Source organism: Heterodontus francisci, chromosome 5, assembly GCF_036365525.1.
Source record: "Heterodontus francisci isolate sHetFra1 chromosome 5, sHetFra1.hap1, whole genome shotgun sequence".
In the NCBI taxonomy this organism is placed as follows: Eukaryota; Metazoa; Chordata; class Chondrichthyes; order Heterodontiformes; family Heterodontidae; genus Heterodontus; species Heterodontus francisci.
Window position 1 is genome coordinate 146,777,844 of NC_090375.1, and position 22,739 is coordinate 146,800,582.

Below are 22,739 nucleotides of genomic sequence, written 5' to 3' on the forward strand. Positions count from 1 at the left end.
CGGCATTCAATAAGGTGTGCAGTTCACCTTGGGAAAAACATACTGACCTTGGAGGGGTGCAGTGTAGATTTACTAAGATGAAATCTGGACTCCAAGGGTTAAATTATAAACAGGAATTATGCAAACAAGCATTGTATTCCCGGAATTTAAGCTGTTAAAGAGTGATTTAATCGAAGGTTTCAAAATATTAAGGAGAACAGATAGGGTAAGTAGAGAGAGACTATTTCTGCTAGTTAGGGAGCCTAGGGCTATGGGGCATTGTCTAAAAGTTAGAGCCAGACCTTTTAGGAGTGAAATTTAAAAAAAAAAAACTTTTACACACACAGCACACAACTCTCTTCCATAGATCACAGAATAATACAGTGCAGAAGAGGCCCTTCGGCCCATCGAGTCTGCATCGATGCATTAGAACACCTGACCTGTCTACCTAATCCCATTTGCCAGCACTTGGCCCATAGCCTTGATGGCAATTGATGGATCAATTGTTTATTTTGAAATTGAGATTGATAGGCTTTTGTTAACCAAAGATTCTTAAGGGACATGGGGCAAAGGTGGGATTGAGTTAAATCACAGATCAACCGTGATCTGATTGAATGGTGGAATAATCTTGAGAGGCTAAATGACATACTTACTGCTGTTCCTATATCCCTAAATCTATGGATGTTTTCTTCCTTGAAATTCAATACAAGTTGCAACTTGCTATTCTATTACATGTTTCACATAAAGTACTGGGTAAGGAGGGATTTTGGGGACTGAATCAGGAAGACGGAGGAAAGTTAAACGACAAAAAACAGTGCCAGAGAGGTTTTGAAGAGAAATTATGTTGTGAAGAAAGTTAATAAGTGTTGCATTGGCACCCAGCTTAGGGCATGTGATTCTGATCAGAGTTATCCAATGTTTCATTGAACCTAGTTAAAGCTATCTCATTCTAAATATGAAATCAAATAACTGTTTGCAATGATTAAGTTAGAATCATGGAATGCTTACAGCATGGAAGGTAGCCATTCGGCCCGTCATGTCCGTGCTGGTTCTCTACAAGAACAACTCACCTAGTCCCACACCCCCACCTTTTCCCCGTAGCTCTGCAAATTTTTTTGCTTCAGATAATTATTCACTTCTCTTTTGAAGGCCTAGATTGAATCTATCTCCACCACACACTCAGGCAGAGTGTTCCAGATTCTAACAATGCACTGCATTTAAAAAAAATAGTTTTCCTCATGTTGCTGTTACTACTTTTTCCAGTCACTTTAAATTGGTGTCCTCTGGTTCTCGACTCTTCTCAGAGAAAAGCTTTCCCCAATCTACTCTGTCCAGACCCCTCATGATTTTGAAAACCTCTATCAAATCTCCTTTTAATTTTTTCTTCTCCAAGGAGAACAGCCCCAGCTTCTCCAATCTATCCATGTAACTGAAGTCCTCGTCCCTGGAACCATTCTTGTGAATCTTCTCTAATGCCTTCATGTCCTTCCTAAAGTATGGTGCCCAGAATTGGACACAATGCTCCAGTTGAGGCCGAACTAGCGTTTTATATAGGTGGTTCATAACTTTCTTGCTTTTGTACTCTAGGCTCCTATTTATAAAGCCCAAGATCCCGAATGCTTTATTAACTGCTTTCTCAACCTGCCCTGCCACCTTCAATTATTTGTGCACATGTACCCCCAATTATTTGTGCACATGTACCCCCAATTATTTGTGCACATGTACCCCCAATTATTTGTGCACATGTACCCCCAATTATTTGTGCACATGTACCCCCAATTATTTGTGCACATGTACCCCCAATTATTTGTGCACATGTACCCCCAATTATTTGTGCACATGTACCCCCAATTATTTGTGCACATGTACCCCCAATTATTTGTGCACATGTACCCCCAATTATTTGTGCACATGTACCCCCAATTATTTGTGCACATGTACCCCCAATTATTTGTGCACATGTACCCCCAATTATTTGTGCACATGTACCCCCAATTATTTGTGCACATGTACCCCCAATTATTTGTGCACATGTACCCCCAATTATTTGTGCACATGTACCCCCAATTATTTGTGCACATGTACCCCCAATTATTTGTGCACATGTACCCCCAATTATTTGTGCACATGTACCCCCAGGTCCGTTTGCTCCTACATCCCCTATGGAATTGTACGCTTTATTTTATATTGCCTCTCCTCATTTTTCCTACCAAAATGAATCACTTCACACTTCACTGAATTAAATTTCATCTGCCATTTGTCTGCCCATTCCAGCAGTCTGTCAAAGTCCTCTTGAAGTTTCTCACTATCCTCCTGACCGTTCACGATACTTCCAAGTTGATAGAATTGTTGAATTTGTGCCCTGTAATCCAAAGTCTAGGTCATTAATATAGATCAAGAAGAGCAGGGATCCTAATGCTACTTGTATACCTTCCTCCAGTCAACATGCTGTCACTGTCAGTTTTGTTCCATACGCTTTAACTTTACTGGCAAGCTTGTTATGTGGCACTTTATCAAATGCCTTTTGGAATTTCATGTATACCACATTAACTGCGTGACCCTCATCTACCTCTCTGTTACCTCATCAAAAAACTCAAGGAAGTCAGTTGAACACGATTTGCCCCTAACAAATCCATGCTGGCTTTCCTTAATGAATCCACATTTGTCCAAGTAACTGTTAATTTTGTCCCAGATTATTGTTTCTAACAGCCTTCCCACTGACTGATCTGTAGTTGCTGAATTTATTCTTGCACCCTTTTTGCACAAGGGTGTAACATTTGCAATTCTCCAGTTCTCTGGCATCACCCCTGCATCTGAGGAGGATTGGAAGATTATGGCCAGTGTCTACACAATTTCCACCCCTCTCTTAATAGCCTTGGATGAATCTCATCTGGTCCTGGTGACTTATCAACTTTAAGTACAGCCAGCCTATCTAATACCTCCTCTTTATCAATTCTTAGCCTATCCAGTGTCTCAACCACCACCTCTTTCACCATGACCTGGGCAGCAGCATCTTCCTTGTTAAAGACAGATGCAAAGTACTCATTTAATACCTTAGCCATGCCCCCTGCCTCCATGTGTAAATCCCTTTTAGGTCCCTAATTGGTCCCCCTCCTCCTCTTACAAACCTTTTACTATTTATATTCTATAGAAGTCTTTTGGATTTCATTTTTTTGTTGCAGCCAGTCGCTTCTCTTATTTGCTTTTCACTTCCCCTCTGAACTTTGTATATTTGCGGTGGCGTAGTGGTATTGTCACTGGATTAGTAACCCAGAGACCCAGGGTATTGCTCTGGGGACATGGGTTCAAATCCCACCACAGCAGAAGGTGGAATTTGAATTCAATTAATAAATCTGGAATTAAAAAGTTAGTCTCATGATGGCCATGAAACCATTGTCGATTGTTGTAAAAACTCATTTGTTTTACTAATGTCCTTTAGGGAAGAAAATCTGCTGTCCTTACCTGGTCTGGCCTACATGTGACTCCAGGACCACAGCAATGTGGTTGACTCTTACATGCCCTCTGAAATGGCTTAGCAAGCCACTCAGTTGTATCTAACCACTGCGAAGTCAATAAAAAGGAATGAAACTGGACGGACAATAACCTGCTCAGTGACGCTCAGTTTGGGTTCCACTTGGGCTACTCGGCTCCTGACCTCATTACAGCCTTGGTTCAAACATGGACAAAAGAGCTGAACTCAGGAGGTGAGGTGAGATTGACTGCCCTTGAAATCAAGGCAGCATTTGACCGAGTATGGCATCAAGGAGCCCTAGCAAAACTGAGGTCAATGCGAATCAGGGGGAACACCTTCTGCTGGCTGGAGTCATACCTAGCGCAAAGGAAGATGGTTGTGGTTGTTGGAGGTCAATCGTCTGAGCTCCAGGATATCACTGCAGGAGTTCCTCAGGGTAGTGTCCTTGGCCCAACCATCTTCAGCTGGTTCATCAATGACCTTCCTTCAATCATAAGGTCAGAAGTGGGGATGTTTGCTGATGATTGCACAATGTTCACCATTCATGACTCCTCAGATACTGAAGCACAGTGTAGAAATGCAGCAAGACTTGGACAATATCTAGGCTTGGGCTGATAAGTGGCAAGTAACATTCGTGCCAAACAATGACTATCTCCAACAAGAGAGAATCTAACCATCTCCCCTTGACATTCAATGGCATTACCATTGCTGAATTCCCCACTATCAACATCCTAGGGGGTACCATTGACCAGAAACTGAACTGGAGTAGTCATATAAATACCATGGCTACAAGGGCAGGTCAGAGGCTAGGAATCGTGCGGTGAGTAACTCACCTCCTGACCGCCCCCCCCCCCCCCCCCCCCCCAAAGCCTGTCCACCATCTACAAGGCACAAGTCAGGAGTGTGATGGAATATTCTCCACTTGCCTGGATGGGTGCAGCTCCAACAACACTCAAGAAGCTCAACACCATCCAGGACAAAGCAGCCCGCTTGATTGGCACCCCATCTACAAACATTCACTCCCTCCACCATCGACGCACAATGGCAGCAGTGTGAACCATCTACAAGATGCACTGCAGCAACGCACCAAGGCTCCTTGGACTGCAGCTTCCAAACCCGTGACCTCTACAAACTAGAAGGACAAGGGCAGCAAATGCATTGGAACACCACCACCTGCAAGTTCCCCTCCAAGTCACACTCCATCCTGACTTGGAACTATATTGCCGTTCCTTCACTGTCGCTGGGTCAAAATCCTGGAACTCCCTTCCTAACAGCACTGTGGGTGTACCTACCCCACATGGACTGCAGCGATTCAAGAAGGCAGCTCACCACCACCTTCTCAAGGGCAATTAGGGATGGGCAATAAATGCTGGCCTGGCCAGTGACGCCCACATCCCATGAATGAACATTTAAAAAAATTTATTCTAGTTTTCAGTTATCCACCTGACATCTGTCTTATGCACCCTTTTTCTGCTTTATCTTATTCTCTATCACTGTCGCCATCCAGGGAGCTGCAGGAATTTTTTTGTCCTACCTTTCCCCCAAGTGGGAATGTACCTGAATTATCTCCTCTTTGAAGGCAGCCCATTTTTCTATTATATTTTTGTCAGCCAATCTCTGATTACAGTTTACCTGAACCAGATCTGCACTCGCCCCATTGAAGTTGGTCCTTCTCCAATTAATTATTTTTACTCTGATTTTCTCCTTTTCCTTTTCCATAGCTAACCTATACCTTATGATATTATGATCACTGTCCCCTAAATTTTCCCTACTGACACCTGACTCAGCTCATTCCCCAGAACCAGATCCAGCAGTGCCTCCTTTCTCATTGGGCCAGAAACATACTGGTCTGGCAAATTCTCCTGAACACTATTCCAGTCTATATTAGGATAATTGAAATTCCCTCAATTATATCTACTCTACAGTTCTTGCACCTCTTTAATTTCCTTGCAAATTTGTTTCTCTATATCATTGCCACTAGGTAGTGGTCTATAGAATACATCCAGTACTGATACTGTGTATTTCCAGCACTTTCTATTTTTATTACTGATACCTCTATTGTTTCTTAGCTCTAACCAAATAGATTCTGTCCTCTCGGACATCCTCTCTCTCCAGCATTGTAATGTTCTCCTTAAGCAGTACTGTTAACCGACCTCCTTTCTTTGCTGAACACCTCATATCCAGGAATATTTAATACCCAGTCTTGTCTGTTGTTGAGTCAGGTCTCTGTTGTCACCACAACATCATATTCCCACATGATTATCTGTGCCTGCAGCTCAGGAGCCTTATTTACCACACTCAGTGCATTCAAATACATGCACACTAAATGTAATTTAGACCTTATTTCATTCCCTCTTACTCTGATCTCACCTACTACCGTACTATTTCCTACTCTCCTGCTATCTGTCTCTCCCAATTTTCTGTGCACCTTGGTTTTCCTTTTTAATATTACCTGCTGGTTCCCAAACCCCTGTTAAGTTAATTTAGCACGAGCAAATCGTCGCGCAAGGACACAGGTCCCGGCTCTGTTCAGGTGCAACCAGTCCACCCTGTGCAGGTCCCATTTCCCCCAGAACCAGTCTCCATGACCCAGGAATCTAAAGTCCTCCATCCTGCACCAGACTCTGCAGCCATGCATTCATCTGCTCTGTCTTCTTATTTCTATACTCACTAGCGTGTGGTACTGGGAGTAATCTGGGAATTACTACCTTTGAGGTCCTGCTTGCTAGTTTCTTTCCTAGCTCCTTAAACTCTCCCTGCAGAACCTCATCCCACTTTCTACCTATGTTGATGGTACCAATATGGACCACGACCTCTGGCTGTTCACCCTCTCCCCTCAGATTGCTTTGCAGCTGTTCAGTGGCATCCTTGACCCTGGCACCAGGGAGGCATTATACATCCTGGATTCATATCTGTGGTGCCAGAAACACCTGTCTGTTCCCCTCACAATAAAGTCCCCTATCACAATTGATTTTCCAATCTTCCTTTGCCCCACTGTACAGCTGAGGCACCCACAGTGTCATGTACTTGGCTCTGGCTGCACTCCCCAGAGGAACCATCACACTCTCCAGTATTCTGATGAAAGATCACAGACCTGAAATGTTAACTTTGTTTCTCCCCAGATGCTACCAGACCTGCTGTGTATTTCCAGCACGTTCTGTTTTTATTTCAGAATTGGGGAGTGCAGTGCACTAAAGGGACTCCGATACTACTTGCCTGGTCCTCCTTGACTGCCTCGCGGTCACTCATTTGCTGTAGGCCTGTTTACCATTAAGCTGCAGGTGACCACATCTATAAATGTGCTATCCACAAAACTCTCAACCTTGCAGATGCGCTGCAGTGACGCCAGTTGCTGTTCAAGCTCTGAAACCCCGATCTCTAGCTGCTGAAGCTAATGACATTTCCTGCACATGTAACTGTCCGAGAGTGTCCTGGAGTTCCCACAAGTAACAAGGGTCTGAGCAGCCCTGCCATGCCTCTGTGCTAATAGACTAATAAACCAACTGCTTAAATAAATAAAGACTCACCAGCTACTCACCAATCAACTGCTTCTCTTGTGCTGATGTAATTTTATTTCATCAGGTTTGGTTCATGGATTTGTCCTTAACTCTATAGAATAGTGTAACGTGGCATTTGGAAATTTTCCATTAAACGGCATGCTGTTCAGTCCTTGATTTCTTTGTGGTGAGACAAAAATTAAATAGTTCTTTGTAATTTTTTTGGTTTTCTGTCAGATGATCCAAGAGCCAAATTAGGCATTGCACGTAAAAACCATAGAAACAAATTAGAATCCATTATGTCCACAAGCACTTGTTAGCAAGTGCAGAATACATGCTATTCCCAATACTGTCTTGTATATAAATGCAAGGCAGTTACTTTTAATATTTACAAAACTAGCCGTAACAAGTTGAGGGAGCCAGATATATTGAAATATATAGCTGGTTGGAGGTAAAACACAAAACCTTTTTGGTACTGAATCATAGACCAAAAAGCTTCCTGGTCTGGTGCTAAGTTAGTTGAATTTAGCTAGGGTGGTGAAGCGAATACTACAGTTACACTCACTATCTCCAATCTAGAGAGGGTAAAGTCAGCCAGGGTTCCCAATTTTGATTGCTGTCTAATGGTTGTCCCCTTCTACATGGCCATGGGAGATGGTGGCATAGTGGTAATGTCACTGGATTAGTAATCCAGAGGTTCAGGCTAATTCCCTGGGGACACTGGTTCAAATCCCACCACGGAAGCAGGTAGAATTTAAATTCAATTCATTAATAAAGAAATCTGGAATTGAAAGCTAGTCTCAGTACTGGTACATGAAACTATCATCGATGGTTGTTAAAAACTCATCTGGTTCAGTAATGTCCTTAGGGAAGAAAATCTGCCATCCTTATCCAGTCTACCCTACATGTGATGACAGACCCACAGCAATGTGGTTGACTCTTACCTGCCCTCTGAAATGGCTTAGTAAACCACTCAGTTGTCGACAGCAATTAGGGATGGGCAATGCAGCGATGCCCACATCCCATGAAAGAATAAAAAAAAGCAACGGATTTAGCTGCCGAACATCAGATCTGCTGGCCCAGATCAAGTGCTACCGGTCCTCACTCTCCTCTTTTTTTAAAAAAAAAGGTTCCATAGGATCATCCTGGAAAGCAAAGATAAGTCACAAATTCTTTTCTCCACTACCATCTGTCTGTCCATTCTGCTGCACACTCCATCCTTGCATCCAAAAACAAGGACAAGGAGCTCATTTGTCCTTAACATTCAGACCATCCATCCGTTCACATCTGCTGTATTGCCCCCACCCAACAAACCAAGCATTCCCCTAAGCTCCCTCCTGGCCTAGCCATGCACCCACATCTTTCTAGTTTCTGTCTTATCTCCCTTCAAGTCCTCTCCAAGCTCATCTTTTCATGGGATCCACTTCATATTTCTTTGACCCTCATTCTCAGTAAACTGCTGACCATTTAACCTCTCTTCCTCCTGCCCATGCTAGCTGACAATATAAATGGTTCCCTCTCCTCGGGTACTGTCATCATCACTCCCTTCAAAATGCCCACCATGAAAATCCTCTGCCTTTGTAAACTACCACCCCACCTCCAACCTCCCATTTCCTCTCACATTGTCGGATGTGCTGTCTTCAAAATTCGACGCAGTACTGAAAAGACCTTGATCAAGGGCACAAACGACATCCAGCATGACTGTTGTGCATTTAGTCCCCCTTCGCTGTTCTCGGCCTCTCTGCAGCCTTTGATATAATTGAGCGTATATTCTCCAATGCCTCTCCCCCATTGTCCAGCTGAGTGGAACTGACTTTGGTTCTGCTTTTACAACCAATCAGAGCCTGAACACTTTCAGCAATGGCTTCTCTTCCCAAGTCCTCATTTCTACCTCTTGTGTCCCCAGTGATGGCTCTCTTTAAATATCTACATGCTGCCCATTGGTGGTATCACCAGAGAGCAGGGGAGCAGCTTCCACATGTACGCTAATGACACCCATCTCTACATATCTGCTGCCTGTCTTGAAACCTGCCAACTCTTCCTTCAGTATCCATCTTGTATGCAATTTTGTCCAGTTAACCATTAGGAAAACTGAAACTATCATCTTTGACCCACGCCACAATCTCCATACCATTATGACAGATTCCATTCTTCTCACCTTCCACTGTTTCAGGCTGAGCACAATCTCTGTAATCAACATTTCCCACAGAGCCCTGTGTTCTTCTGATTCTGGCCTCGTGCATCCACCATCCCTTCACTCCACTAATTATGGTCTTCAGTCAGAGAGTCATCGAGTTCATTTACGGCACAGAAAGAGGCCATTCAGTCCATCGGGTCTGTGCCGGCTCTCCACGGACTTATTCAGTCAGTCCCACTCCCCTGCTCGATCCCTGTAGCTCTGCAAATCTGTTTCCTTCAAATGGCCATTCAATTTCCTTTTGAAGTCACTGATTGTCTTTGCTTCCACCACCCTTGTGAGCAGCGAGTTCCAGGTCATTACCACCCACTGCATAAAAAATTCTTCCTCATATTTCCCCCTGCATTTCTTGCCCAAAACCTTCAATCTGATTCCCCTAGTCCTTGTGCCATTAGTTAATGGGAACAAAATGTCCTCAACTAACTTATCTAAGCCCATCATAATCTTGTACACTTCTATTAAATCTCCCCTCAAACCCCTTTGTTCTAAGGAGAACAACCCCAGTTTTTCCAACCTTACCTTGTAACTAAAATCCTCCATCCCCGGAATTATTCTGGTAAATCTCCTCTGCACTCTCTCAAGGACACTCACATCTTTCCTAAAGTGTGGTGATCAGAACTGAGCACAGTGCTCCAGTTGGGGCCTAACCAGAGCTTTATAAAGGTTCAGCATAACCTCTCTGCTTTTGTACTCAATACCTCTGTTTATGAAGCCCAATATCCCATATGCTTTACTAACCACTCTCTCAATATGTCCTGCCACTTTCAAAGATCGATGCACGTGCACCCTCAGTCCTGCTGTTCCTGTACATGCTTTAGAACTGTGCTATTAAGTATATATTGTCTTTCCCTATTCCTTCTGCTATAATGCATCACCTCACACTTGTCCGTGTTAAATTCCATCTGCCACCTCTCTGCCGATTCTGCTGTCCTGTCTATGTTCTGTTGCAGGTGGTTCATATCATCCTCACTTTGTCACACCTCCGAGTTTGGCATCATAGGCAAATTTTGAGATGCTACTCTGCATTCCAAGATCATTTATATATAGCAAAAAAAGCAGTGGTCCCAGCACTGACCCTTGGGGAACACCACTGTCTACCATCCTCCAGCCTGAAAAACAGCCATTTACTACGACTCGCTGTTTTCTGTCCTTAAGCCATTTTTTTTTATCTAACTGAACACTGACTGTCCAATTCTATGAGCCTCAATTTTGTTAACCAGCTTTGGAATTCTCCACCCAAACCTCTGTGTCTCTCCACCTCCCTCTCCTTTAAATCCACCTTTTTGACTAAACTTTTGATCATCTCTGTTAATATCTCCTTTGGTTCAACGCCCTTTTTTTATTTGTTCATGGGATGTGGGCGTCGTTGGCTAGGCCAGCATTTATTGCCCATCCCTAATTGCCTTTGAGAAGTTATACTTCGGAAGTGCCTTGAGATGTTTTTCTATAATAAAGGTGCTATATAAAGGTAAGCAGTTGTAAGCATTTCTCAGTACTGCTGTGTATTTCCAGCATTTTCGTTCTTATTTATTTTCATGTACTGTACCTGTTACTCTGTTGATTTTGGATGAAATTGCAGCTTTTAGTTTTGATGATTTGGGCTTCTGTTTGGAATCTACAGTTTTGAAAGTTTTCACTGCAGTATAGAACAAGCTGTTTTAAAAGAGTTTTTTTTTCAATCAGTATCTTTGTTTTAAATTGAATCTTTTACACAGTTGTAATTAACATCTTTTTTAGCCAAATACCTTGCTTTTTGAACATCTGTTCAAGTACTTAACCCTGATGATTTCACTGAGGAGCTGACTGTGGAGTTGTAAACAGAGCAGCGGAAGAAACACAAATTACTGTGCAGAGTTTGTAACCATTTGATTGCTTTATGCCCTTAGTTAGTTACTGATGTTCAAACTGTTAGAACTAATTATTCAGCTGTTCAATGAACTGTAGTCATCAAAAACAAATTTGATCACCTTGTGTGCACAATCTGAATCTTTGGCACCATAGTGAAACTACCCCATTGTGCAGTTTGCATAGCATTACATACCAGAATTTTCAACTTTAAACAGTCCTGGTAGTTGTTCATTGAAACCCAAGTAAAGATGTTATCTAATGCTATGTCGTGGTGACCAAAAATTGTTCGGTAGTTGAATGGAATTAACATCCATAATTCTGTAAGTCTTTTTCAGCATCTATTTGTGGGATAATTTGGCAAGAAACAGCCTGTGACAGTCCTCGTGGTTAAAGTATTTTCATGTCTGGCTGTTCTGAAGGACACTTCCCTTGTAATCCCCTCAATTTATCCTATCACTGCTCAAAGTGGTTTATTTTAATTAAACTTTTTTATCTTGGATTCTTTTCTGCTGGTCACAGTGCACACAAGGTTAAATATTGGTTATTGCTAACTGTTTCTGCAGGTTGTCCAGCATGAATGTTATGGTGTGTTATGCTGAATGATGATTATTGTTTTTTGTGGTCATTATGGACTAATATTACAACAGTGAGCAATTCATTAGCTGTTGAAAGGCTCTGGGAGGTGCTGAAGATGCAGAAGGCACTAAATAAATCCTCATAAGCAAAAACTGGATTGCTTCCATAATGAAGGTGTCCATTGTCTTTGGCACGGATCTGTCTCTCAAACTGTTTGGAACAGTGTCAATGGGTTAGGTCATTCAGTTCAAATGCAAGCATCCTGTGAGTCTGCTTACATGTGTGGCAACCATATTTGTGTGGGTAAACGTTTTAAATCCTGGGAATAGTAGCCATCAAATCTAGTTATGAAAGCTGTAGTTTTTAATGTCCATTGTTCATAGATATCTTCAAAAGAACTTGGTGCAATGTTGCTCAAGATGCAGCTCTTAAGACCATTTAGTCTGAAGACAGCCGTGGTGGGGCTAGTCAGAGGCTCCATTCCAGTAGATAAACCACATTCAGAACTGGTTTCATTTGGAGAGCTTTGTAGACAAGTTTCTGTTCGTTGTGACCTTCCAGGGTGGTTACAAGTCGAGATTATATTAAATGTAAATATGCAGAGCCATGTGTGTACACTGTCTGGTGTATATTCTTCCATCTACTAAAATATGAGATCGTGTGGTGGCTGTGATCTATTCCAGTAGCCAGAGCATTGTGATAGGGTTCTCACTTTGAGCCCTAGGTTTGGCCACATTGGTTTGCTGTGGGGTGAGGCATGAGGTCCACTAAGGAAATCTGCTGATGCTGCAATTAAGGGCAATAACGAGCATAAAACAGAAAATGTAACAGATGCCATGATGGAAAAGTTCAGGTATTGAGGTGAGCTGCAATGCTATAACTGAAGTTGCTATGTATGTTGATAATATCTTGTTTGAATGCAGTTATATCTAATTGAAAACTAGTGTAGAAGTGAGGTGAATGCTGAGTGTCTTGGTAGGAAGAAAAGAATGGTAGCAGTCATTGGTCAGGCCATGTTAGTAAGATTATTAGGTGTCACTGTTAGCTCTTATTGTTAGTTCCCTAAGCAGATCTCCTGTGTGTTCCTTTCAGTCATGTATTCATTAGGACATGGAATGTGTTTAGTTTTAGTATCTTAAATAGACTGTTTTAAGCTGGAAACTTGAATTATAAATATTCTATTACTAAAAGTCATAAACGTTTAATTAGTTACATGCTGTCACAATGTTAGCATATGGGAGTCTAATTTTTACTGTTTGTGTTCAGTTGTTCTTGTTGAATAGTAGATAAGTATTTTACTACAGATTAAGTTACATTGCACCTTTCTGTTTTGGAACTTCAGTTACAATAGTATTCAAATGTCAACGCCACCTGAATCAGAATTGTACAGCACAGAAGGAGGACATTCAGCGCTTTGTGTCGGTGCTGGCTCTTCAAAAGAGTTATCTAATTAGTCCTATTACCCTCCTCTTTCTCTGTAGTGCTGCAAATTTTTCCTTTTCGAGAATATCCAAGAGATTAATTTCGAGAAACATCTGAATATTTCAATAAAATATAACCTCTAAATCTGTGCAGAATATATAAACAAGAATAATCATTCATTAACAGGTAATTGCACATGTCAGAGCATCAACTTGTGCTGGGAAATGTTTGGACATATTTTTCTGATCCTATCCAGTGAGTTTTGTGCCTCAGCAAGGGAGGGGAGTGTTGAGCAGAGACCATGTTGGAAATTGGCTGAACTGCACAGAGCAACTCTGCTGCATCCTAGTGCAGTCAGTTGAGTGCCATTAGAAAAAGCATAGAAACACCAGGGCATCATAGTGGCTTACAAATGAAGTGTGACTCCAGGGAGCCTAAGGGGAATGGAGAGAATAAAATTTGATGTACAATAAGCTGGAGGCATAGGAAGAATTGGAGCCCCGAGATCTGAAACAGTCTGTTCTTGTTTTGCAGTAACTTTTTCCTGATGGCCCATTGCAGCATCCTTGTTCTCCTGTTTTTGGTCCCAAAGATTTTTCGATGTGGAGCTGAAGGTATGTTGTACATTTCTGAAAAGCAGCTACATATTTATTGAAACTTCATTCCCAGTTTTCTCACTAACCTGAGTTTATCGTGCATTTTTGAATGGGCAAAGTTGTTTTCCTTGTACTTAATTGCTATTTAAAAATTCGCCGATTCACCTGCCTGCATACTGAATACATTGGGCACACTATGACTGGTTGTGCACTTTTATATTAAAAAACCCTTTCAATTATCGGACCTCTGAGGAAAGTTTGGTTCCAGCAGATGTCTATTCAAATATAAACAGGATTTGCCTGTGATGAAAATGAGTTGACCAAGTCCAATGATTTGTCTAGCTTTTCATTTGTGTTGATCAAACCAACGTTATTTACCATGATTGGATCTTCCTGTGCGATATATGATTAAAACACTGCATGGTGAAGCCCCGTGTGCTTGGTGCATTTACACTCGACCAAGTAAACTACAGTGTGTATATATGTATACTAAAAAATATGCAGAATCTCTGAAGAAATGGGGAAAAGTATTTTCAGGGAACCTTTTATAACCATTCTGTTGCTCCCTTTCTCTTGCTGGATTTTTGCCCCTTTTTAAGTCTTTTGCAGACTCTGTCTTTTATGTCCCTTGGTAAAATGATCGTTGTTGATGGTGTAAGCACACGACAGCACAAAACTGCCTCGCTGCGATTGTGGTGCTTGAACTATTACTGTATTACCTCAAGTGCCTATGATTAACCAATTACATGTCCTTTAAAATGAAATGATCCTGAGAGATCAACTGTGCTGAAATTAGATCCCCACATTAGGTGAGCACAGTTAACCTCTTCACACTACCTTGTCTCCCTTGGACAGCTATGTGTGGTGTAACTTGCTGCTCCACATATCTCCATTGTACTCACAATCCCCTGACCTTGAAGATTCTACCCCTACAAAACTTTGTTAGCAGTTGCAGTGGAGTTTGTTTTGTATAGGATTATCTCTCTCTTTCCAGACCTGACCTAAGAATTGTTGGCCACAACCTTCTTGTCATTTAAATAATCATCTAACACATCAAATGACATCAATGCTGAAGCTCCTAATTTTATCTCAATGCATTTACCACTCTCTTTTTTTATCAAAAACCTAATCACTGGCACTTCTGTGTTTGTGTATACTGGTTTCTCCACACTAGACATGTGTGCCTCTACCTTGACACCACCTCCCTCAGCTGCCTCTGTTTTGTCAGAAATCTTTTCTGACATCCAGTCTTGGATAAATCATAATTTACTCCAGTTCAAGATGACCCCTAGCACAAACCCTGCACCCATGCCACCAATTTCACTTCCCCCGCACCGCCCCCCCCCCACCCCACTGCCACCCCGACCACTGTTTCAGGCTCAACCAGGCAGGGTCTGCAGTCTTGGCCTGTTCAACCCTGAACTCAGTTTTGGGACTCTGTTTTCTTCATCACAAAGGCTGCTTAGTTCCACATCTGTCTCTGCGTGGGCCTCTTGGCTGTTGAAAGCCTAATATGTTCCTTTTCACCTCCAGACTTGAATTCTCCAGTGCTCTATTTGCCCTCCTCCAGGTTCCATAGGCTCCAACTTGTTCAAAATTAATCATATCCTGTTCTTCTATCACTCCTAGTTTCATAGACCTACCCTAGCTCCCCACTCCCTCAGTGCATCCATTTTAAAATCCTTGTCTTTAAATCTCTTCATGTCTTCACTACACCCTATCTCCACAATTGCCTCCAGCTCTATATCACTGCTCTTCTCTTTCCCCCCCCCCACCCAGCTCGCCCCCAACCAAACATGCCATTCCTTTAACTCTGGCTCTTTATGCGTTCTCCTCCATCCTCTTCCACCTCACCATTGGTAGTCAGCTGCCTGGGACATACTCTCTAAAATTGCTTCCATATGCCTTTCTGCTTTTCCATCTCATTCTCCTTTTAAAAAATCTTCCCAAAGCCCATCTGTCTGACTGTGATTTTATTCATTCCACCTCATCCCTCCCTTCCTGTCTCGCTTCCATTTTCTATACCTGTAGCTGTGCAGCACCTTCAGATTTTTTTTTTACATTGAACTATGTAGTTGTTGTTTTTACCATCATCAGATTATACCTTGCATTACACAAACCTGCCTGTAATTTATGAATTGTGATTGCACGTAACTACAGCATTAGATTGTCTACAGGGCCACTGCACACCCAGCAGTCTTGTGTCTCTCATTGGCACTCCGTCTTTCCAATAATGCTCTGGAATCCTTTTCAAAACAGCAATTATTTGCTTTTTGTCGTGCCTCACTGCATTTATATACCAGTACTGTTTAATTTTCGTTGCTCGCCAACCCCTACCCCATGATCTGTCTGGCTATATAGACATGTGTTCACAGGCCTGGGCTGTTCTGGTTTGATGGATTGACTACCTGTCACCCTGTTTTGCCTTTCCACCCGCACACTGGATCCACAGTGCTCAAGTTGTTGCAAATTGATTTCTCAATTTAGAGTCAGAGTCATTACGGCACAGAAGGAGGCCATTTGGCCCATTGGGTCTATGTAGGCTCTTTGTAGAGTAATTCAGTCAGTCCCGTATCCCCGCTCTATCCCCATACCCCCATAGCCTGTTTCTGGTCTAGTAATTATACCCCTATATTATCTAAAGCCACTTCCAGAAGGTGATCTATTAACATTAGTTGATGTATTTCTTTACAGCCTGTTATATTTTCTGCCTCTCATCACAATACCAATAAATCATCCAATTCTGCTGACTGTTCTCTCACCACACTCTTGAGCCTTCCATACGGTTTTAAATCTCAAAAACCTATATGCTTTTGGAGTCATCACTTCAGGTGATTTTCCAAAGATTCCAAAGCTCTTAATAATCTACCTAAAATTACAGAATTTTGTAATATGGAAGGAGGCTATTCAGCTTATTGTACCTGTGGCCAACTCCCTGAAAGAGCTATCCATCTCTCCTGCACTATCCTGATACCCTTTAAATTTTATTTTTTTCAAATATTTCTCCATATCCTTTATAAAAAATGCTGTGGATTCTATTTTTAATACTGTTTCTAATAGGGCCCCAACAACGCTTATAATTTAAACAAGTCCTACCCCCCCCCCCCCCGCCCCCATTGTCTGCTTTCTGAAATTCTGATTTTGTATGCTTCTCGCCTATGTACAGCTGTTCCAGGGAGAGAGGGGGAAAAGCTGCAATAAAAATTAAATTGGAATCATAACATAAGAAATAGGAACAGGAGTAGGCCATTCAGTCCTTAAAGCTTGCTCTGCCATTCAATAATATCATGGCTAGTCTTCTATCTCAATTCCACCTTCCTGCACTATACTCATATTCCTTGATTCCCTTAATATCCAAAAACTTAGCGATCTCTAGTGGAATATACTCAACGACTGAGCAGCCACAAAAAATTGAAAGCAAGGTAAACAGACTGAGAAGCACAGCTAAAGTGGACCATAATTTTTTTAAATTCATTTCATGGAATATGGGCATCACTGGCCAGGCCAGCATTTGTTGCCAATCCCTAATTGCCCTGGAGAAGGTGGTGGTGAGCTGCCTTCTTCAACCGCTGCTGTCTATCTGGTGCTGGTTCACCCGTAATGCTGTTAGGGAGAGAGTTCCAGGATTTTGATCCGCGACAGTAAAAGAACGCTGATATGTTTCCAAGTCAGGATACTGTGTGGCTTGGAGGGGAACTTGCAGATGGTTGTGTTCCCATGCGTCTGCTGTCTTTGTCCTTCTAGGTGGTAGAGGTTGCGGGTTTGGAAGGTGCTGTCAAAGGAGGCATGGTGAGTTGCTGCAGTGCATCTTGTATGTGGTACACACTGCTTCCACTGTACGTCGGTGGTGGATGGGATGCTGATCAAGCGATTGTATATTTTTAATCATTGTTATGAAAGTGCTTCCATTTTTTTGTTAAAATTTTAACTGAAAAGGATTCCTTAGATGCTGGACTTCGTTTTTTTTTTAAAAAGAGGTAATTGGAAGGTCTTTTGGACTTGGTTTGGAAGAAGTCACCTGTCTTCAGATAAGTACCCAGTGGGGGCTTTTTGACCTGGGAAGGATGTTTAAAGAGAAGTGACAGGTCAGGATTTATAAGGGTCAGAAGGCTTGACTCTTGCGATATCGGTTTTGGCTTCACTTTGGACAGTGAGTTGGGATGTGGACAGTGGTTTGAAAGGAGTTTGAAAATCATCCTGCCAAGGACAAAACACCAGCTCAGCCTTTTCCATCTTTTTGAAAAGCGTTCCAGCTTTTCCATCTCTTTGAGAAGCTCTTAGAAGCGAGTGTAAGAAATAGAGAAATTGATGCTGCATTCCTTCTGAAAGGCCTGCCAGAAACCCCTGTTGCCACATTTCTCCTGGAAAGCATGCCAAACTGATCTTCAACATCGCCTGGAAAGAACTGTCCTGGAAGGATCCCAGTGACAGCCATCTACACATATTTGGGATGCCAGAATAAAGGGAGAACTGACATCTTTCCACTTTTTTTCTTCAAGAATTAGCAAGTATTTGACCAAAGTATTCCTTTTTTATAACAGAGCTCTAAAGCGAAAATCTCTTTTTCGGTTAACCGGTGTGTGTGTGTGAAAGAGAGGGGCTAAGGTAAAAAGGAAACTTTCATATTTCCACTCGCTTTGCTTTGCTTTGTTACTGGTGATGTCTTGTTTTATAATAAACTGATAATTTTGTTGTTTCTTGAAGAAACCTGGTTGGTGTATTTTATTCTGGGATAAAGAGTAGAGGCTATGATTGACGTATCAGTAACTGGGTAAACATTTAAATATGTGTTGTGCCCTGTGGAGAAGTGGAACTAGAGAAAACAGTGCTCTCCTCCCACCTTGGTCGTAACATCATGTGGTGGTAAATTGCTAATGGTATTGCCCATAGTCAGCTGATGAATAGAATATAAACAAACTCAAGGTGGCAGTTGAGTTGGGAAAGAGATTTCAAAAAACTTGCTGCACAGAGCCACCTAATGAAGTAAGCTGTGTGGATGGAAATCCATGCCCTAAAAATTTTTTTCTTTATTTCCTGTTGATTTTCCAGTCTCTTTCTCTGTATGCATATACTTTGGATTTAAATAATTTATTGACATGTGATTTAGCTTCAGCTTACATGTGTATGTAACAGTGAATGGAGAAAAATATAGCTGATTAGGATGAAAGGTTATGAGGCATCCAGACTATTAGTGGTAAATAAAGAGAAAACCCTGCAAGTGATGCAAACGCACAGCAGATCCATCAACAGCCATAAAGGGAAAAAGTAGGTTGTGATGTTTTGACTGTGTAACCTTCTTCAGAACTAAGGGAAGAAATTATTAATGATATTAGTTCTTGTGTATGTTGATTTGTTCTTTGGATGTGTGTGACACTGGCAAGATGATATTGCCCATCCCTAATTGACCTAATGGCATAAGGAGTCAACCACATAGCGTGGAACTGACACCATGTGTAGGCCAGACCAAGTAGGGGTGACAGGTTCTCTTCTCTGAAGGGCATTAGTGAACAAGTTTTACAACAATTTGGCAGTTTTCATGGTCAACATTTCCTGCTATCCCACAATTTATTAGATTTTATTGAATTCAATTTCACAACTTGCCATGGTTGGATTTGAACTTGCAACCACTGGGTTGCTGGTCAGATACCTGTAACCACTAGGCTGCTGTGCCCAGTGATGAATGGCTGAGTTTCTTATTGGAGAAATTTGATTTAAATGTCTGTTATGAATGTTACATCCATTCCATCCTGTCCCTGTTTTCCATTGGTTATCCTGATGAACTAGGCTCAGCTTGGTGAAGGAAAATTTCTTGTTGAAAAGCTAAATGATGGTATGAATGGAGTGTTCGAATGACTTATTGAGACATGAAATTTTTCCACCTAAATAAAAATGAAGGAGGACTTTGCTGGAAGTATTTGATGCTGGTCTGTAATTGTTAAAGGTGACTGTTTGTGCTCCTCTCAAACATGCTGGTTGTGATGATGTTGAGGTTTCAGCCCACCAATGTGGGATGGCCGAGGAGCTGCATTAGTCTTTTATTTGAATAAGGATATTTAGGTAGTTTGGCATGGGCAGGGTGAGGTGTAATTAATTCATCGTCTTTACAGTCCTTTTCCCAGTAGGTAAGGGGTTGACCAGTTTCAGTGAATGTAATAGAAGTATGTTTTTACATTTTTTTATTTTTAAGTTTACCTGTGCACAAAATGATTTAAAATGTTGAATTTAACGAAGAAGTGTCTTGAAAAGTTGCCTGTAGTCATTCTAATATTCTGCCAAATTTTGACCGTCATTCTTTTTTTGTGTGTGTAGATGAGGACAGCTCAAATCAATATCAGTGCATCTGTGAGGGCAGTTCATGTGGCACACAGACTGAATGCTACGGTCAACTGTGTTTTGCTTCAGTGACACAGAATGGAGAAGTTCCTGTGTTCCAGAAAGGTTGTTTCGCTATGCTTGAGCAGGGCGAAATGTCCTGCAAGACCTCACCCTCAAAAAGTCATGTAGTGCGGTGCTGCAGTGGAGACCTGTGTAACAGGAATATTACAGCAATGCCCCTTTCTCAAGGTAAGAATTGGGATGGCTTGATTCCTCTGTACGAAACATGGGGGACAAATGTATATGTTGCTGTTTGCCTGAGAGCATCACTTGTTCCAAGAAAAATACCAGATTGGTGCCTTTGGATGGTGGCATACTTGCCAGGCAGTGTGTAGACCCCATAACATCTATAGGTCTTATGCAGTATGTTACTAGTTTTAGCTTTGCCGGTAATCCTCTGCCACCCATTTAGTGTGTTTTTCTCCTGTGGTGAAGTGGAACTAGAGAAAACAGTGCACTCCTACCGCCTCAGTCGTAACATGAAATTGGGGGCTCTGTGCGGGACATCCCAATGCCGATGATGTGCAAATGTAAGTGGGGTAATGATAATTGAAAAGAGGAAAGGTAAACCAGGTTTCTTGTGCAATTAGAGTAAAGTTTACACTACCAGAATGTCTTTGTCAATTGCTACAACCTTTCTGGGGAAGGAGTGATTTGAAAAACTTATCCAAGGCGAGGCTAAAAGATTTGGCAGAATTGTTGGCATTAGAGTTAAAACCAGGGGCTAAGAAGGCAAACATAATTGCAGTAATAGCACAGCATTTGCAAATAGAAGAAGAAGAAGGCGAAACAGATGGTAGTTCAGTTGAATTAGCTAAAATTCAGTTGCGGGTGAGGCAGCTTGAACTTGACAAAGAAAAATAAATAGAATTGGAAAACCTAAGCTTGAACAGGAAAGAGAATTGAGAATAAAATAACTTGAACTACAATTTCAAAGAGAAAGAGCAGGAAGGGAATTTGAATTCAAAAAGATGGAATTAAGACAAAGGGATGGTCTTGACTCCGGTGAAAGTTCTGGTGAGGAAAGATCTGATTCCAGGCCAGGACCCAGTGGAGAGCTGTTTACATTTAGAAACATAGAAAATAGGAGCACGAGTTGGCCATTCAACCCTCGAGCCTGCTCCGCCATTCATTATGATCATGGCTGATCATCCAACTCAATAGCCTGTTCCCGCTTTGATCCCTTTAGACCCTAGAGCTATATCTAACTCCTTCTTGAAAACATACAATGTTTTGGCCTCAACTGCTTTCTGTGGTAGCAAATTCCACAGGCTCACCACTCTCTGGGTGAAGAAATTTCTCCTCATCTCAGTCCTGAAAGGTTTACCCCGTATTCTTAGACTGTGACTCCTGGTTCTGGACTCCCCCACCATCGGGAACATCCTGCATCTACCCTGTCAAGTCCTTTTAGAATTTTATAGGTTTCTATGAGATCCCCCCTCATTCTTCTGAACTCCAGCGAATATAATCCTAACCGACTCAGTCTCTCCTCATACGTCAGTCCCACCATCCCAGTAATCAGTCTGGTAAACCTTCGCTACACTCCCTCTATAGCAAGAACACCCTTCCTCAGATAAGGAGAGCAAAACTGCACACAGTATTCCAGATGAGGCCTCACCAAGGCCCTGTATAATTGCAGCAAGACATCCCTGCTCCTGTACTCTAATCCTCTCGCTATGAAGGCCAACATTCCATTTGCCTTTTTTACTGCCTGTTGGACCTACATGCTTACCTTCAGCGACTGGTGTACGAGAGCACCCAGGTCTCGCTGCATATTCCCCCCTCTCAGTTTATAGCCGTTCAGATAATCTGCCTTCCTGTTTTTGCTACCAAAGTGGATAATCTCACATTTATCCACATTATATTGCATCTGCCATGCATTTGCCCACTCACTCAACTTGTCCAAATCACCCTCCCGAAGTTTGAGGAAAGTGATGTCGAGGCATTTTTCATTTCTTTTGAAAAGATAGCCAGACAAATGAAGCAGTCAAAGGAAAGCTGGACACTGCTAATGCAAAGCAGGTTGATGGCAGAGCTCATGAAGTTTATGCTATGCTTTTTGAGGAGGCTTTCTGCAGTTTATGAGATGGCAAAAAAGGCTATTCTCGCTGCTTTTGAGTTAGTCCTGGAAGCTTACAGGCAAAAATTTCGGAACCTCTGGAAACAGCCTGGGCAGACTTGTATAGAGTTTGAGAGGGTAAAGCAAATTAATTTTGATCGTTGGATTCGGGCACTAAAGGTAGAGGCCACGTATGAGTCCCTTAGGGAATTAGTTCTCCCGGAAGAATTTTAAAATTCACTCCCTCCATTAGTAAGAACCCATGTAGAGAACCAAAAGGTTTCAACAGCCAGTGGAAATCGCTGATGGTTACGAGCTTGTTTATAAGCCTAAATCCTTTGTCCATCACCCCTACAAACCCGCAAAGGAGAAAAGGTGAGCGGGTGAAAGGAAGGCAAGTAGCCGGGGACAGCTGGGAAGGGCCCGGGATCTCCTCCTTAGGCCAGAAAGGGAAGTGCTAAGGGTTGAAGTGAGATCCGAAAGCCTAAGTGTTACCATTGTCACACGATGGGACACCTTCATGCAGAATGCTGAAAGTTGTGGGGTAATCCCATGGGATCTATTGGGGTATATAAAACCATTGTAGAGAAAGGGACCCTGATCATGAGTACGACAGATCAGGCAGCTCTGACTGCAGCTGTAAGGCCAGGTAAAAAAACGGCTGTGAGTACGAGGGACGTGAGTAAAACCTGTGAGTTATAGGGAATTCTTGTCAAAA

The 22,739-nt window shown here is 42.2% G+C and overlaps 1 protein-coding gene across 3 annotated transcripts in view; it reads left to right on the top strand.

The window, feature by feature from the left end:
- The window catches only part of LOC137370088 (activin receptor type-1), a 174,841-nt gene that overhangs the window by 99,834 nt on the left and 52,268 nt on the right, over positions 1-22,739 (top strand). For 2 of the 3 annotated variants that reach the window (XM_068032213.1, XM_068032214.1), the window contains exon 2: positions 13,526-13,605. In XM_068032213.1, the coding sequence (XP_067888314.1) occupies positions 13,539-13,605 (67 nt within the window). In that variant the 5' untranslated portion in view covers positions 13,526-13,538. Of the gene's footprint in view, positions 1-13,525; positions 13,606-19,896; positions 20,152-22,739 lie in introns of all 3 variants that reach the window. The other variant, XM_068032211.1, reaches the window with a different exon arrangement.